The following is a 14,607-nucleotide window of genomic DNA, read 5'->3' as shown; positions in this document are numbered from 1 at the left end:
AAATAGAATACAAACTACTGAACGTACCTAATGCCAAAACACCTTTTTCATACCAGGAGAAGACTAAGAATGCCTCTCAAAATAAGGGAAAAAATTAGCTCTTGGGAGAAAACATGAAACTGTATTCTACTTGCTGAAAAGGAAAACTGAGGATCTGGGAATATTTTGCAAGGTATATTCCTGAAAACGTTGGGTCTATGACCTGCAGAACACTATTCTTGCTAAGTCAGGGCATCACAAAGCTCCTTGTACTGGCAATATTTTGATTTTGTTTGAATTTTGGATTTCTGAAGCTGTTTTTATGGTGCTGCACATGCTGCATAAGTTAAAGTAGAATCTCAAAGGACTCCCATCAGGATATTGAAAGGGCAAACCAAACCACCACCTGATGTGTGTCCCCAGCCTCACAGTAAAGAAAACATTAGGTCAGCATAACCAAGCCAGCCTGCTTTGGAGTGGGAGATGGTGAAACTCCATCTATATAAATAAGCTTTGTGGCTTTCTACCAAAATATTCTTCTTAAAATGGTTTGTGCAAGGACACCAATTGCAACAATTTGCTGCTAAAACAGCATTCATTAACTCATTCACCCCTGAAATTTATGTTTCTTTTCAAATTCTTTGCAACTTGTGTAGCATGTTTGGCACTCACAAGAGGAAAATATTTTTATAAAGGGCTTGTTAGAAACTTATGTTCCTTGTATTTGAGACAGGATTCAAAAGTTGTGGATAGTCTACCCATGACAGTGAGATGATGCCCTATGAGACATCTCAGCCTGCTTTTACATTGCTGTCAGAAGGAATTGGAGACACAGTCAGCACTCCCCAGCATCCTTCAGCACATCTGAGTAGCAGCCAAACCAGAGGTTGCTTCAGTTTCTTGTACTCAACTCACCTTCCCCAGGGAATTAACCAAGTGCTTGAGTTTTGTCTCCTCACCCTTGGTTCTGCTGTGCTTCCCCATGCCCTGAGAGTGCTGCCTTTCATCCTGGGTGCAGGCCAAGTCCTTCTGCAGGGGTCATTTGGAGCTGACTGGCAAGAGCACTCCTGTTCCTTGTCACAGATACCCTGGAGGAAAGTGGTGCATTGTGTAATCCTCCTGGCAGGCTACCAGCCCTTTGGAATACCTATCTTTCAGAGCAGTACATGTCATTTATCCTGTTACTTGCACAGTCTGGTGGATGCATTTCACACTTCCTTTAATTTCATCATGTACCCTCATTGCCCCACTCTCATCAGTTGCCTTCAGGCTTCTAATGCACATACAGCTGATTTTATGAACTCATAACATTGCAGGCTGTTAATTCACATTTTGATCTGTGAAATTCTGTGTATTTTTAGGAGAAAAGATGACTACTCTTAAATTGTGTGCTGTGTGATTTTTAGGAGCAACTGTGCTTGGTTGGCTTTTCCACAGCTAAATACAGTCTGTGGGGCATTTGTTGTGCCCCATTAAATGTGCACCAGCCCAGCTAGACCAGTTGTGGGTCACAACTCTTTGGTTTGTGATCATGCTGAGTCCTGTAAACGAGGCATCTGTGAGGTACTGGTAATCACATCATTGGAAATCTTGACAGAGAATCCACAGGCAGCAGGACTGATGGCTGGTATTGAATAGTTGGTTAATGTTCTTGCCTGATAGTCAGCATTACACTGATACCTCAGGATATACTCTTAGAAATGGCTCTACCTGTGGAATAATAAATTGAGTATTGTACTTAGAATAAATCAGGATGAGCTTTGGCCCTGTTTTCCCATAGTCTGGATCTTGCATCTTGGTTTTCCTGTGCATTTCAAGTTCTGATAACCTTTTGTCATAAAAATTGAGTTGTATTGTTGATACAGAAGATACAGTCCAGAAACACTGGCTACTTCAGGAAGTTTTGGGTTTTTTCCATATATGTTGCTTATATTTCATGAAGGGTATTTGAGATGTGCATCCAGCGTATTGTTGATACAGAAGATACAGTCCAGAAACACTGGCTACTTCAGGAAGTTTTGTTTTTTTTTTTCATGTGTGTTGCTTATATTTCATTAAGGGTATTTGAGATGTGCATCCAACTTTTCTTTGGTTTCTTGAAATGCTTCCTGCTTTTTTGTTTCTTTATTTTATTTTATTTTTTTTTTTATTTCTAAAGCTGTGCCTAAGTTCTGCAAAGATTCACATAATGTATTTTTACCTTCCAGGTCTGAGCCCAGGTATGTTGCCACTTTTTTGTATACATGATGTTAACTATTTTATTTGCAGACAGTGTGCTAGCTCCAGGTTAAAGGCTGGAGGTGCATTCCAACTCTTATTAATAAAACTTTATTTCTCCCCCATGTGTTATTGATTCTTTTTCAATCATCTGCTGAGCTGTATAAATACCAGCAAGGGAAACTGTAATTTGAAGGTAAAATCTCAGGGTTGGCTTTCGCTAAAATGAAACATATGTTTGAGTTTTATTTCAATTGAGGTTTCAGAAATTTTACTTCCATGCTGCTTGTGGAAATTCTTAATGGTGTAAGAAATTCAAGCTTTAATCCTTAGTATTACTTTTTGAAGCATTGCTAGGTTTTTCGTTTTTTTTTTTTGTAGTGCTATGTAAAATGCAGGCTCTAAATAGCTGTCTAATGTCCCAGAACCAGCAGAACAGCCCCAGAAAACTTTACCAAAGACATTATGTTAAAAGTTACATTCTCAATTGTTCCTGTATCATTTTACTAAAAGCTTAACAAGATAAATAAATTGGAACATTAATTCAATACTTATCTAGAGTAATACAATTCTGAAATAGGGAAACTGGCCAAGGTACCACTAAATACATATCAGATATATAGCTTTTAGGTGAAGAAGCTGAAAGAATTCCAGGAAATGAATGCATACAAACGTCTGTAAGTTCTCTGTAGAAGCCAGAGGACTGGACAATTCTGTGTCTCAGAAATATAAGGTGCCTCAAAAAGAAGTGGATCAAGAGGAAGACATTTACTGCTTAAATAACACAGGCTAATCCAAGGAGCAGGCTGTGTTATAGTGTGGTATTACTCATCTTGCTGGCTCTGACACCCAAGACAGAGTTTCTTTTCTTCTTGCCAAACGTCAACCATCTGTCTTGATCTCAGGAATTAGTGCCATTCCCTGACTTTATATACCTTTCCTTGGAATGTCACCCTGACTTTGGGCACTCAGGACTTCTGCTCTAACTCACGTGAAGATGTAATTGGAGTGGGGAAGTCACACCACTGACCTTCAGATGTTTTCACTTGGGCTTCCTGTACAGCCTGTGCTGAGACACTCCGAATGGATTCAGGCCTATGTTAAATTCTTGTTCTGGAAGTGCATTGAACTACATGGTACTGCTAAGCTATGTAATTGTAACCCAGATTACCCTTTGGAGGAGCCTTGCTTTCTTTGCTAGCCTCTTAGCTCAGATATCAAAATTAATGTCTAGTTTTGGGGAACAGCTTTGTCTAGTTTTGGTTATCCTACAGCATGATAAAAGGGTGAGGAATGAACATAGAGAAAACCAATTTCTTAACCAGTGACATACCTTTAAAGGACTGGAAAATAATGATTCTTTGACAATAGCAAATGGCCAGGGCTTGCATTTTACTGTATTACCAGTTGGGCATTGGCCATCCTGGAGGAAAAACAAACAGAAGGCAGAGAGCTTAATAGATGCTAGGCATCTGCCCTGCATAGAACAAATTCACAGTCCTGAGCAGAAGAGTCTGCTTTTGTACCGCACAACTGGACTACAATGCTCCTTGCAGAGAAACACAGTGGGCTTCACTCAAAGTGGACCAGCAGAAGAAAGGCTATGAAAACTCATGAAGTCTCAGTTCTTCTCAAAGGGTGGATTAATGAATAGTTAACTTATTTTTTTTAACACGTTCTCATGCCATTATTTTTAGCCAAATGGGCCAGTACATCTGTGTGGCCAAACAGATGCTGGAGCAGCAGAAGAGCAGGCAGAAATGCTGGTGGGACAGGAGGGCAGGGCTGCTTCTCTTGTGTTAGGCAGTCTTGGCAAGGCTGAACTGTTTGTGAAGTTGCATGTTTGGCAATTCTTCAGCAAGGACTCGAATATGCAGGTGCCTGCCTGGATTGCAGCCTTTGAGCATATCCAGACTTGCAGAGTTAGAGAGTATTCCCAAAGGTAGTTTAACATCTCATTCTCAATTTGATGCTGCCCTGCCTGATGTTGTCACAACATGCTGCAGCCAAGGATAAGCAGTATTTTGAAATTGGTCAGGCTTCCTTACTGAAACTTTACTCACAACTGAAATCTGAAGAAACTGAAAGGCTGAGTGCTACTAAGTACTGGCTGACCTGACCATCAGTAGTCAGAATAAACCCTGTTTTGCAAAAATTGAGAGGTAAATGGTGAAATTTCATTGTTGCTAATTCAGTTTTGTGCATCTGAATTTTCCTGTCTTGTTTAAACAAATTATAGGATCTAACTTCAGTTTCAATCAGGTGCTTTGTTCAGTGTTGCCAAGTACTATCATACTACCTCACTTCATTGTCTATGTGAAGAACTGAAGAACACAAATACATTTAAAAATTGCTGTGAAATCCTTCTGGGTGAAATGCTTTATAAAAAGGAGATAATTATTTCAACATTTGATCCAGATACTCTATATAAAGCACATTTTGGTGTTATGAAAAGAACCAAACCAATTTGGGGTGAAGAGGGGAGTCCTTTTTATTTTTAAGGATGATATTAGTATAAAATTAAAAATGAGTCATATTCTAACTTATTTCTAACTTGGTGACTCATGCTTCTGGCAAACTAATTATCTAAGACAAGTGACTCAGAAATGGATGCTATAGTTTTATGGCTATTGCTGTTACAACTAAACATGAGGCATGATTTTGGATATATCAAATGTAGCTATATCCTGCAAATTATGCCACAGTGCTGGTTGAGGGCTTATTACACATGCAGATTCTTCAATCTGATGTGGTTTTTTCCTTTTGGGGAAGGATGTGTAGCTAGCTTCTGGGTGTCTGAAGCAGCCGTGGACATCAAGAATCCCAGGAGTGTATTTGGACAAGGAAAATCTAATCTGGTATGTATTTCTTTCCATCCAGGAATGGGTAAAGCCTCATCACAGGAGCATTTCTCTGATTAAATTTTTCACTTCAGATTCTTAATAAATTGTTTGATGACTATTATTGAGAATATTGATCAAGAGATGATTGGAAGATTCATGCCATATTTGATTTGGATTAATATAGTACCAGGCTGTTAGCTGTAATCCTCTCTCTGTTTTGTTTCCTTTTCTTTCCATGCCCTCCCTGCTCCTCCTTGGCTGCAGTCTGTAAAGTACTAGCACAGTGCAGGTCTGATCTGATGAAACCACAGCTAATGCCAATGCCTGCCTCTGATGGGAAGAGAAACCAGACTATGAACTTGGGATTTCTGGCCAATTAATAGGCAAGTCTGTTGCTCATCTTTCACTTTCCCCACCGTGGGTTCCCTTTGTTTCTGTTCTTCCTCTGTATTGTTAACTCATATTGAACTTCAGTGTTACTGTTTCCTGGGAACCCAGTTTCATTTAGGTGTACATACAGTCTAAAGAAGTCACATGTTATCTCCATGGTGGGAGTTCATGCAACGAAAATAGAAAACAATTTTGTTTTAATACTTCTGAATGATTTTCAGCTGAAGCAATGAAAAGGAAAGTCAGGAATATTTTAGTGAAAAGTTCATGGTTCTCAACTATGACTTTTAAATTGAGAATTTCAGTTTATAGTAACAGTATAAATGAATCATTTATTGCAGATACCTATACAGCCTTATTCTCAGAAAGTAGGCCATTTGTTAGAATAGCTGAAATGATTCCTGTAGTGAGACAGGAGAATGTCTTAAGCAAGCTGCACTGAATAGTAGTTTGTATTCTCTTTCTTTTGTTTGGTTGTAAGTGTAGCGGACAACAGATGAAATAATTATTGACGCAGAGAATAACACAAATCATGTCAAACAGGGACTTCAAACATCGTGCTTTGAGTTCAATTACCTGTGTGCCTGGAACTTTGATCACGCTGGTAAATGGCCAGATGACATAACTTGGGTGGATGCACATGCAAAGATAAATAGGCAGCTTTTCATTGAATTTTCAAGCAGAACAAGAAATGTCAGTGAAGTGAAAACGTGTGTTTCTAATATGCTCAAGGAACTTCAACAAAGGAAGCTAATACTGAGGAATTAATTTGCTGAAACTGCAAGCAAGGGGGTTTATTGGTTTGTATTTAAACTTAAATGGAGCCTGTTTCCAATAAGCAGCATGAAGGGGGAGTATTTCCAGGGCACTGCCATGCCAAATGGAAGACAACGTGTTCTCTGCCTGATGAAATGTAAGTTTGACTGCCAATCAGCTTGCCTAAAGCACTGCTAGATTAATAGCCAGTTTTCCTGAGAATTCAGCTTCTGGAGAACTGAAGCTGTTTCCTAATTTTTTTAAAGAAAATTAAGATATTCTGATGTTTTTCAAATAGAAGTCTTTTAGATTTCCATTTCAGCACTGACCCTCCCTAGGCAGATGAGTTAAAAATCTGCAAATTACTCTGGAATTCTGCTACTAAATTTTTCAGTTGAAGGGCATGGACATTTAAATTTCTGGTTTGGACCAAACTGATCTAAATATAGCTTTCATTTTGGAAATGAGACCTGTCTGCAAGTTCTTTCTCAGTTCTCTTGTTACTTTTTATTTTAGCACTGTTGCTTTTTTTTTTCTTTAAATGGAAGGTGAGAAGAGCAGTTATTCACAGTTTGTAAAGGGTTTGAAGATCTGTGTGCAGAGAGCACTATTTAGGTGAAAATTATTTAAATTCAGAACTATGTTTTGTCTTCCTTTTTTCCTTATGTCAGTGTATGCTGTGACTGAAGTCAATCTGCTTATAATCAAATCTAAACTTGGTTGGTGATTAGGGTGGTGACTTTTGGGATTTTTGTTTTAATCACAGACTTTCTAGTTCACTGAAATTAGAGTTCCAGCCTGATTTCTCCCTGCAGGAAAGAGAAGGGTTTTTTCTTAATGTTTTGATTAATTGTTTATCTTTGCCATTCCTATGAAAATAGTCATGATGAATCCATCACTGGTGCTTTTTGCATTTGCTTCAAAGTATGGGAAGGAATCTGTTCTAAAAATGACTTTATGTTCTGTATATGTTCTGGGAGTATCTAAGGTCTGAAAATTGTTGATGATTAGGAGGTCATAAATCAGACAACTTTATTTTTTGTTTAGGATTTTAGGTCATAGATGTTGATTTCAGCTTGTATCAGATTGCAGTTGTGCTTGTGAATGAAGACTAATGTCATAGTTGTGGGCATTATTTATGTGCAGTCCATGACCACTGATGCCTCATAACCACTGCATCAGTATTTTTCTTATACCTTTATCTGTTGTGGTATGCGTGCCTTCCTTCCTGATCTACTTGGTCTGCTTGTTCTCAATTTTTTTTTTTGGTGTGTGTTTTGGGTTTTTATTTGGTTGTTTTTTGTTTGATTTGTTTTGGTTTTTGGTTTGGTTCCCTCTTTCCTTCTAAGAGGAAATGGAATGAAGATAAAATACATGTCCCCTCTGATATATCGATTCAGTTTTATAAATGAAGAACAAGCAAATCAGTTGGTGCTTACTACTTTTTAGAGCAGTCAAGAAAAAAGGATGAGGGATAGATGTCTTTGCTGTATCAGTCCTGTTTTCAGTCGATATACAAAGGTCTAGTAAACTGAAGAAAAAGTATCTTTGTCTCCTGTTTTACAGGAGATACACAATGCTTTTGTTTTCTCATTCCATGCGTGAGATCACTGGCACCAGAAGAAAGGGTAGCTTCTTTATCTGACATCCATGTCAAAATTAAGGATAAATGCAATAAATTTGGTTAGCAGTGTTCATGAGATCAAGGAGTCTGATTTACCATTTTGGGTTGAAAAGAATAAACGTATATAATCAGAACTTTAAATGTGAGTGAGTGCCAAAGTAACGTCCCAACTTGTTACACCGTATGTTACGATACAAAATCTTTTGTGCTCCATGGCACTTGGCATATGTTTCTTAGACACTTCCATGTTAATAATTGATCCAAAGAACTTGTTTTGATCACCCATATGGTATCTTTGAGTCTTAAATTCCCATTAGACCAAGCATGTGTTTGTATTAGATATGTTTTATTACTAGGAAACAAATATTTTGGTGACACTAAGATCCCTGCAGTGAAATACAAAATTGCCTCCTATGTAGGAGAGACCCTGAAAGTTGCTTTCAATGGTAGCAGGTTTTTTTTCACAATATATCTAATGAAAAAAACAGAAATCTATAATTACAGTTCTGGTATTCTTTTTTAGTGTATACATAGTTTGTATTGACCTTGTGAAAGCCTGAAAGCTCTAAACTGGCCTCTTGAACATAATAAAATGCACAGCACACAACATACTTAAAGGTAAAGTCACTAGTTCCAGATATATTCAGAAGATATAACTATAGCAAACCCATCCAATGCTAGCATAAGGTTGTTTCCCTTTTTTGTTACCAGGTAGTTGGAGCATTTAGGGACAAATTTATCATTTGTAGCATAGCTCCTTCCTACACAAGACTCATTCTTTGCAAACATGGATTACAAAGGTATTTTTAAAAATAATGGCATTTGTGTATTATTGTCTGTGATTTCAACTTAAACTCACAAGGACATACTAAATGGCTTTTTTTTTAGCCTAAACAGATCTTTGGTTTATCTGTCTGAAAGCACATATTCTACTAAATTATTAGCTCCAGGTGAGTTGTGGTATTTGGACTTAAACCTGTGCTTAAAGCTTCTTTCAGACATAATACTTTCTTGCTACTGGAGAAATACTAATAGTGTGGTGTGTTTCCATTTTACACTAATTCCCATCCCTGGGCTAGTTTAGAAGGAAAATTAAACCTCTGTGTCCTTTCTAGGCTCTGATGGACACTGTGTGTTCCCTCCTGAGTTAGAGGAGTAAGCCAGTTTTGTCTGGAGGTATGTTTGTTTGGAGGTATGTGTGTACAGCTAGAATAGTTTAAAGAGATGCCTTTCTTTTCTCTTCCAAACACAGTCATAGGAAGTCAGATTCCTTGTTGTTACCTGATTCATTTTCATTAATATCCATGGAAATGTTATGGATTTTCAGCATTTATGCTCTGGGAGTACAGACCAATGCAAGCAGAAAGTCTCTTGTGCAGCTGACTGTTGATAGGAGAAGCAGTTTCTCTTCCTCTTTAGATGCGGCAGTGCTGAATAAGGATGAGGTAGTCTTTTGTACTTAGCAGCCATTCATTTTTTCAAAGTGCTTGTTTTAAAACTATCACTTACCTCCTGGTTGCCTTCTGAAGGACCACATGAAAATGCTGAGTTGAAAAGAAAGTGAAGACATTCAGTTGAGCAAAACCAGTACGTATACATACATGAGGGTAATTGTCTGTGGGGGAGCAGTCAGGAGCAAAGGCCATTGGTTTCTCTACTAAGTGCTCTGCCACTTGTTGCAATAATTTATTTTTTTATGATGATGAACATTATTTCTCAATCAGTGGGTTGTGAACTTGCATGTTTTCTAATCACATTTTGTATATTTAAGTTTGATAGTTTAAGATAAGCAGCAGTACACTGAGCCAAATACTTGGGTACAAGGTAGACTTTATGGGGCAAAGGAGAGTGCATTGGAAATGAGTATTTTAGCTTTTTTACTTACCTAAGAGTTTGAATCCGTTACCTGTTTGTTTTCTTTTTAAAAAAGTTCTCTGAAAAACAGAAACTATGATAGGAAAGAAAAGATTATTCACCTCCAACAGCTGCTTTATCTTCACAGTCTGGTACTCGTAAGAAATACTCAAGGACCCTAAATGCTACTAATGTGGGGAATTTTATTTGAAACATCTGAACTAAGGCACTTAGATTTTCTGTTTCCTGTAAAAGAAGAGCATCAACAGCTCTTTAACTGCCAGGGATCAGTTAAAGTTGGAGAGAGTAAGTGTGAACTAAGTTATAATTGTCCAGCTGGACATAGAAACAGAGGTATTGGCAGAGGATGCTTCAGAGAGAAGGTTATCACTGCTTTGTGACTGCAGCGTGCTTTTTTTCAGTTGGGATGAAAGACAGCAACCACAATCCCTAATCTCATCTCAGAACTGCCAGAGGAGAACTGTAGAAACCACTTGGACTGCTGCAAAGTCTGGCCACAGGGATGGGCAAGATGGTAAGACCAGCCTACACCAATGTACCTTTCTGACTCTTATTCCCTGGTCTTGGCTGTTGTTAGATGGGTTTATTCATCTTCTCCAATCACTGTCTGCCTGCATCTATTACACAGGCAGACAGTGATTGGAGAAGCAGGAACAGAGGAGAGATGTACATTGTTCATTCTCTACTCAGAGGATAGTGGGGCACTGGAAAAGGTTGCCCAAACAAGTTCAAGCCAGATTGGATGGGGTCCTGACCAATCTGATCTGGTGGGTGGTATCCCTCTACATGGCACGGGTTTGGAACTAAATGATAGTTAAGGTCCCTTCCACCCCAAACAATCTTGTGTCCTAGTCCAGACAGCATTCCAGGTAGCATTCATGCTGCCTTGCCTAGCCACTGTGCTTGGCACGTGGGCTAGGAGATCTATCTATGCCCTATTTGTCATCAACAAAGAGAAAGAACATTCCTCCTCAGGGCTGTTCAGAATGCCAAAGCAACGTTCCTGCTTAGACAGAGTGCCTTTTTCCATGTTTCTCTCCCTTGATGAAAGTGAGGGGGAGATGAGCCTCCCCTCTGTGCAGGGTTTTTCTTCATAATACCAACAAGTTTTCTGGAAGTGCCACAGAAGGCATAACTGAAAGAAGCCTGTACTAATAGGTGGGTGAAAAGGGAAGGAACTGGTGGTCTCAATGTCATCTTTCTTGGCCTCAATCTGACAAAGATTTAGGCATATGACTAAATTTATGCCATTCATTTCCTCTGTCATATGCAGTCAGTTTCCCCTCTCAGATGCATTAGTGTTTGGGTGAATCAGAATTCTCATGTGTGCTAGCTGTTGTGATAGTAAGACTTCCTTAGCTTTCCTGAGTCACACCAATAATTCCAGAGGTCCTTGTGTTCATTTTAAGTACTCTGACATTGCACTTTCCAGGTAAGAATTTTACACAGTTTTAGAGCTGTTCTGTCCCATTTGATTTACACATCTATCACTTATCATTATATAGTTATGTTTGACTGTTGGTCTTTTAGCCCTGCAATTTATGAGAAAAAGAATTTGAAAAAAAGCATGTCTACTAAAGGTATATACACTAAAACAGTATGTGTTTTTTACAGCTCTGAACAGAAATTGAGAAGAAATGCCAGACTCTTAGACTTGGCACTTTCTATTTGATATGTACAATATGTGAATATACCTAAAACAGTATCTCTTTTTTTTGGTGAGGAATATTCTAAATAGTTAATTTATTCTGCTTTACTGCATTTGCTTTATTTCAAAGAGGAAAAATTGAGTAAGAACTAGTAGAACTGGCCTGCAGTATAGACAGGATAAACATGGAAATAATTTGAATAGAAATATAAACAGGAATGGCAGAGTGCCAGCAACTGCTTGAGTATAAATCCTCAGGCAGCTATAGCAGAAGTCTCTTTCCTTACATTCTTTGCATTGCATTAAACAGTCTGTGTAGTTTAAGAAGCTGTGCTCATGTGTCTCAATACCACTTCTCTCCAAAATATGGCCAAACCCTTATAGCTGGTTAGCTTTGAATTAGAATAACACCACTGGTGCTTTGTAAGATTTTTTTGTTGTTGTTTTTGGATAACAGATTTACATGTGGACTGCACCTGTTTGATACTTATTTTAGCTTAGCCTTAGGCCACGGATATAGGAGTTCCATGGAATGAAGGAGGGAGATACAACCCTCAGAAGTTCCTAAAAAATTTCAAGCCAGATTGCCTGATGATAATATGCCTGAAAAGATAGTGTATTTTGTTTGTTTGTTTGTTTTTTTCCAGTTCCATTGGTTTTGAAACTGTCACACCTAGAGCACAGCACTTTTGATCCATGGCAAAGTATCCTAACTGCAAGGGAGTCAGTAGTTTGCTGAAACTGACAGTTAGAGAATTACAGACTTGCCCTCTGTGTTTATAAACAAATAAAAAGAGGTGGGAGAAAGCTGAGTGTCCGAAGCACAGGCAGGTATGGAATAATCCATGAAGTGTTGGCTGTGCAAATGTGTAATATTTAGTGGAACAGTATAGCAGACTTGTTCAGTGACCTGAGGTCCTTTGTATCTTGGATTGTTCAGCATACAATGAGTTTGTAGTCCTTTTCCCACCAGATTGCTGACTTGCAGTGAGATATATAGAAAATATTTTAAAATACAAACTAGGACCTTCCACCTGCTTCAGTTGAAGAAGAAAGACTGAAATATGGAGTAAATGTTAATTGTGCAAGAACTGAAATCATCCTTGACTTTGTTTGTCAATATTGCACCTAGATTCTATTTAGATTGTCTTACCAGCTTAACTGAAAATTGAACTAGCAAACAGAGTTTGTTTAGAAAGCTAGGGTAAAAGAAAGAGGGAAAATTTACTTTAGTTGCACCAAAGTGTTAGAAACTTCACTTGTAATGCATGCCCTGCCTTCATTGACAGATTTATATACGTTCCAGTCCACTTCTATCTGTGGCGTAATTGTGCAAAATTAACAGCAAAATGTTAGGGAAATACTTAATTGGAAATAAAGGATTGGGAGGAACTTCAGAAAAGGTGCCTTCTCCTTGCTTCAAGTGTGGATCAGTTCTACATAAACCATTTGTCCACAGATATTTAATTTCTCCTAAAACCAGCAATGAACAGTCAAGTCTTCCAGTTCAGTCTAATCCTTGTCTAAGTTCATGCTAGGAAATGTCTGCCTCCAGTGTAAAGTAAATTTCCCTTCCTGCAGCTGTGACTTAAAATTTTTCTTATTTCTCAACAACTGTGATTTCCTTTGCTGCTACCTGTTCCAGAATGTATACCCCTTCAAATCTTTCATTTCACAGACTAAAACTTGATGTTTTCATTTCATTCTGTTTGTTATTCCAGAAGTTTTTTAGAAGCCTAAAACTGGACACAGTTCTTGAGTACAGTATTCCAGTGAGTCAGTGGAAGGACTATTCTGCTAGCAGAAGGAAATTTAAGTGTGCAATTAAAAGGTGCTCTTGCTTTTGTTGGAGTAAGGTAAAAAGTTGCCACCTTTCAGCTGAGATACAGTAACTGCTTGTGTGTCTGCTCCCAGCAAATGCAGAGACAAACAGGTTTGATCTCCTGTTCCATATCAGGCTGGCTGTATGTGCAGTTTCTGTGAGAAGGGACAGCTGTTACCAGCTGGGGACAGTAGCAGCAAGGATTCCTCAAGCCCTAAGAGGTTAGACTTGACAATTTCATAAAGTGTACCCAGCCAGCTGCCTAGATGTGCCATCAAATGACGTGAAGGTCTGTGGCAGGCGGCAGCAGCCATCTGCTTTGTAGTTTAAACACAACCAGGTGAATTAGGGACTTCTCAAGGAATTCCACAGTTTTGGAAGCACTAAGCCCCCATGTAGCAGTAAATGTTTGTAGCCTGTCTTCCTTCTTACCCTCTTCAGGGCAATCACTTTTGGGTTGTAATTACCAATGCTTGTGCATAAGAATATTAATAAAACCCTTAAGTATTTAAATAATCTTCAGGATATTACTCGCAGGCTTTTAGGAAGAAAATTTTACTTTATTCTCAAACACGCTTTCTTTTTCCCAACTTGGTATGCATGTTTTTCTGTTGCTTGCTTCCAGTTACCTAAACATAATGTTCTGGTCCCAGCCAAGAGGTGGAGAGAATGCCAGATTACTCTCATGAAGCCGTTTCTTAATGCAGTGTTCCTTTCTGGAGGCAGTTATCATAGTTCTGAATTCTTGGTACGTGTTTTACCATGGAGGCCCCATGTCCTGTACCAATTCTAGATGTAAGACGGAGCCACTATGAAATGTGTTTTTACTTTAAGGACAACCATGCATATCGTGACTGGCAGTTTGTATAAAGAAATGACCTTCATGTGTAGAGCTAAATTTAATTAGTGCTTCTTTTCAAGCCTACACATGACAGCAGAGCACAGTTCACCGAGTTTCTACTTGATAGTTGATATATTCCATTCAGAAACTGCATTTTTGCACTTGGATATCTCAGCGGTCAGAGAATAAATCACAGTCACAAGATTATCAGTGCTGTGCAGGGAAAGCCACGATACTAAAAAAGCATGAGGTCAAACACATTCAAGGTCACACTAGTCCCTCTAAGCTGTTGAATGACACGTGACAATGTAGTAAAAAACTTGAACGTTCATGGACAAAAACTCGAACGTTCCTACCGATGCATAAGTAACTTGGTGTGAGGTGCAAGGCGTACCTGGGAGCGCACGCACCGAGGCCTCCGAGACACAGACACCTGAGTCACTTGAGAGTGCGCCATGGTTCGCCGAAGCGAAAATGACCTCGCAGCCGTGCCAGGGGCAGCCTGCTCAGTGTGCACCAGCGAGCAGGGTCGCGGCAGCCGGGGCAGCTCGCGGTGCCCGTGCCCCGCTGCGGCGCGCTCCCGGGGCCGCCGGCGGAGCCCGCAGGTGCGGG

General features: G+C 39.1%; 1 protein-coding gene across 4 annotated transcripts in view; it reads left to right on the top strand.

Moving 5' to 3' along the window:
- The first annotated feature begins 6,011 nt into the window (after nt 1-6,011).
- The window catches only part of PANK1 (pantothenate kinase 1), a 34,306-nt gene continuing 25,710 nt past the window's right edge, over nt 6,012-14,607 (top strand). Inside the window, exons 1-2 of one of the 4 annotated variants that reach the window (XM_039709393.1) lie at nt 6,012-6,342; nt 10,086-10,198. In XM_039709393.1, the coding sequence (XP_039565327.1) occupies nt 6,248-6,342; nt 10,086-10,198 (208 nt within the window). In that variant the 5' untranslated portion in view covers nt 6,012-6,247. Of the gene's footprint in view, nt 6,343-8,972; nt 9,002-10,085; nt 10,199-14,607 lie in introns of those variants that run through there. The other 3 variants (XM_039709391.1, XM_039709394.1, XM_039709395.1) reach the window with 3 other exon arrangements.

The sequence above is a fragment of the Passer montanus genome, unplaced genomic scaffold (genome assembly GCF_014805655.1).
Source record: "Passer montanus isolate IOZ18808 unplaced genomic scaffold, ASM1480565v1 scaffold21, whole genome shotgun sequence".
Taxonomy (NCBI): Eukaryota; Metazoa; Chordata; class Aves; order Passeriformes; family Passeridae; genus Passer; species Passer montanus.
Note: the sequence above shows the minus strand (reverse complement) of the source record. Positions and strands in the feature narration are given on the sequence as shown.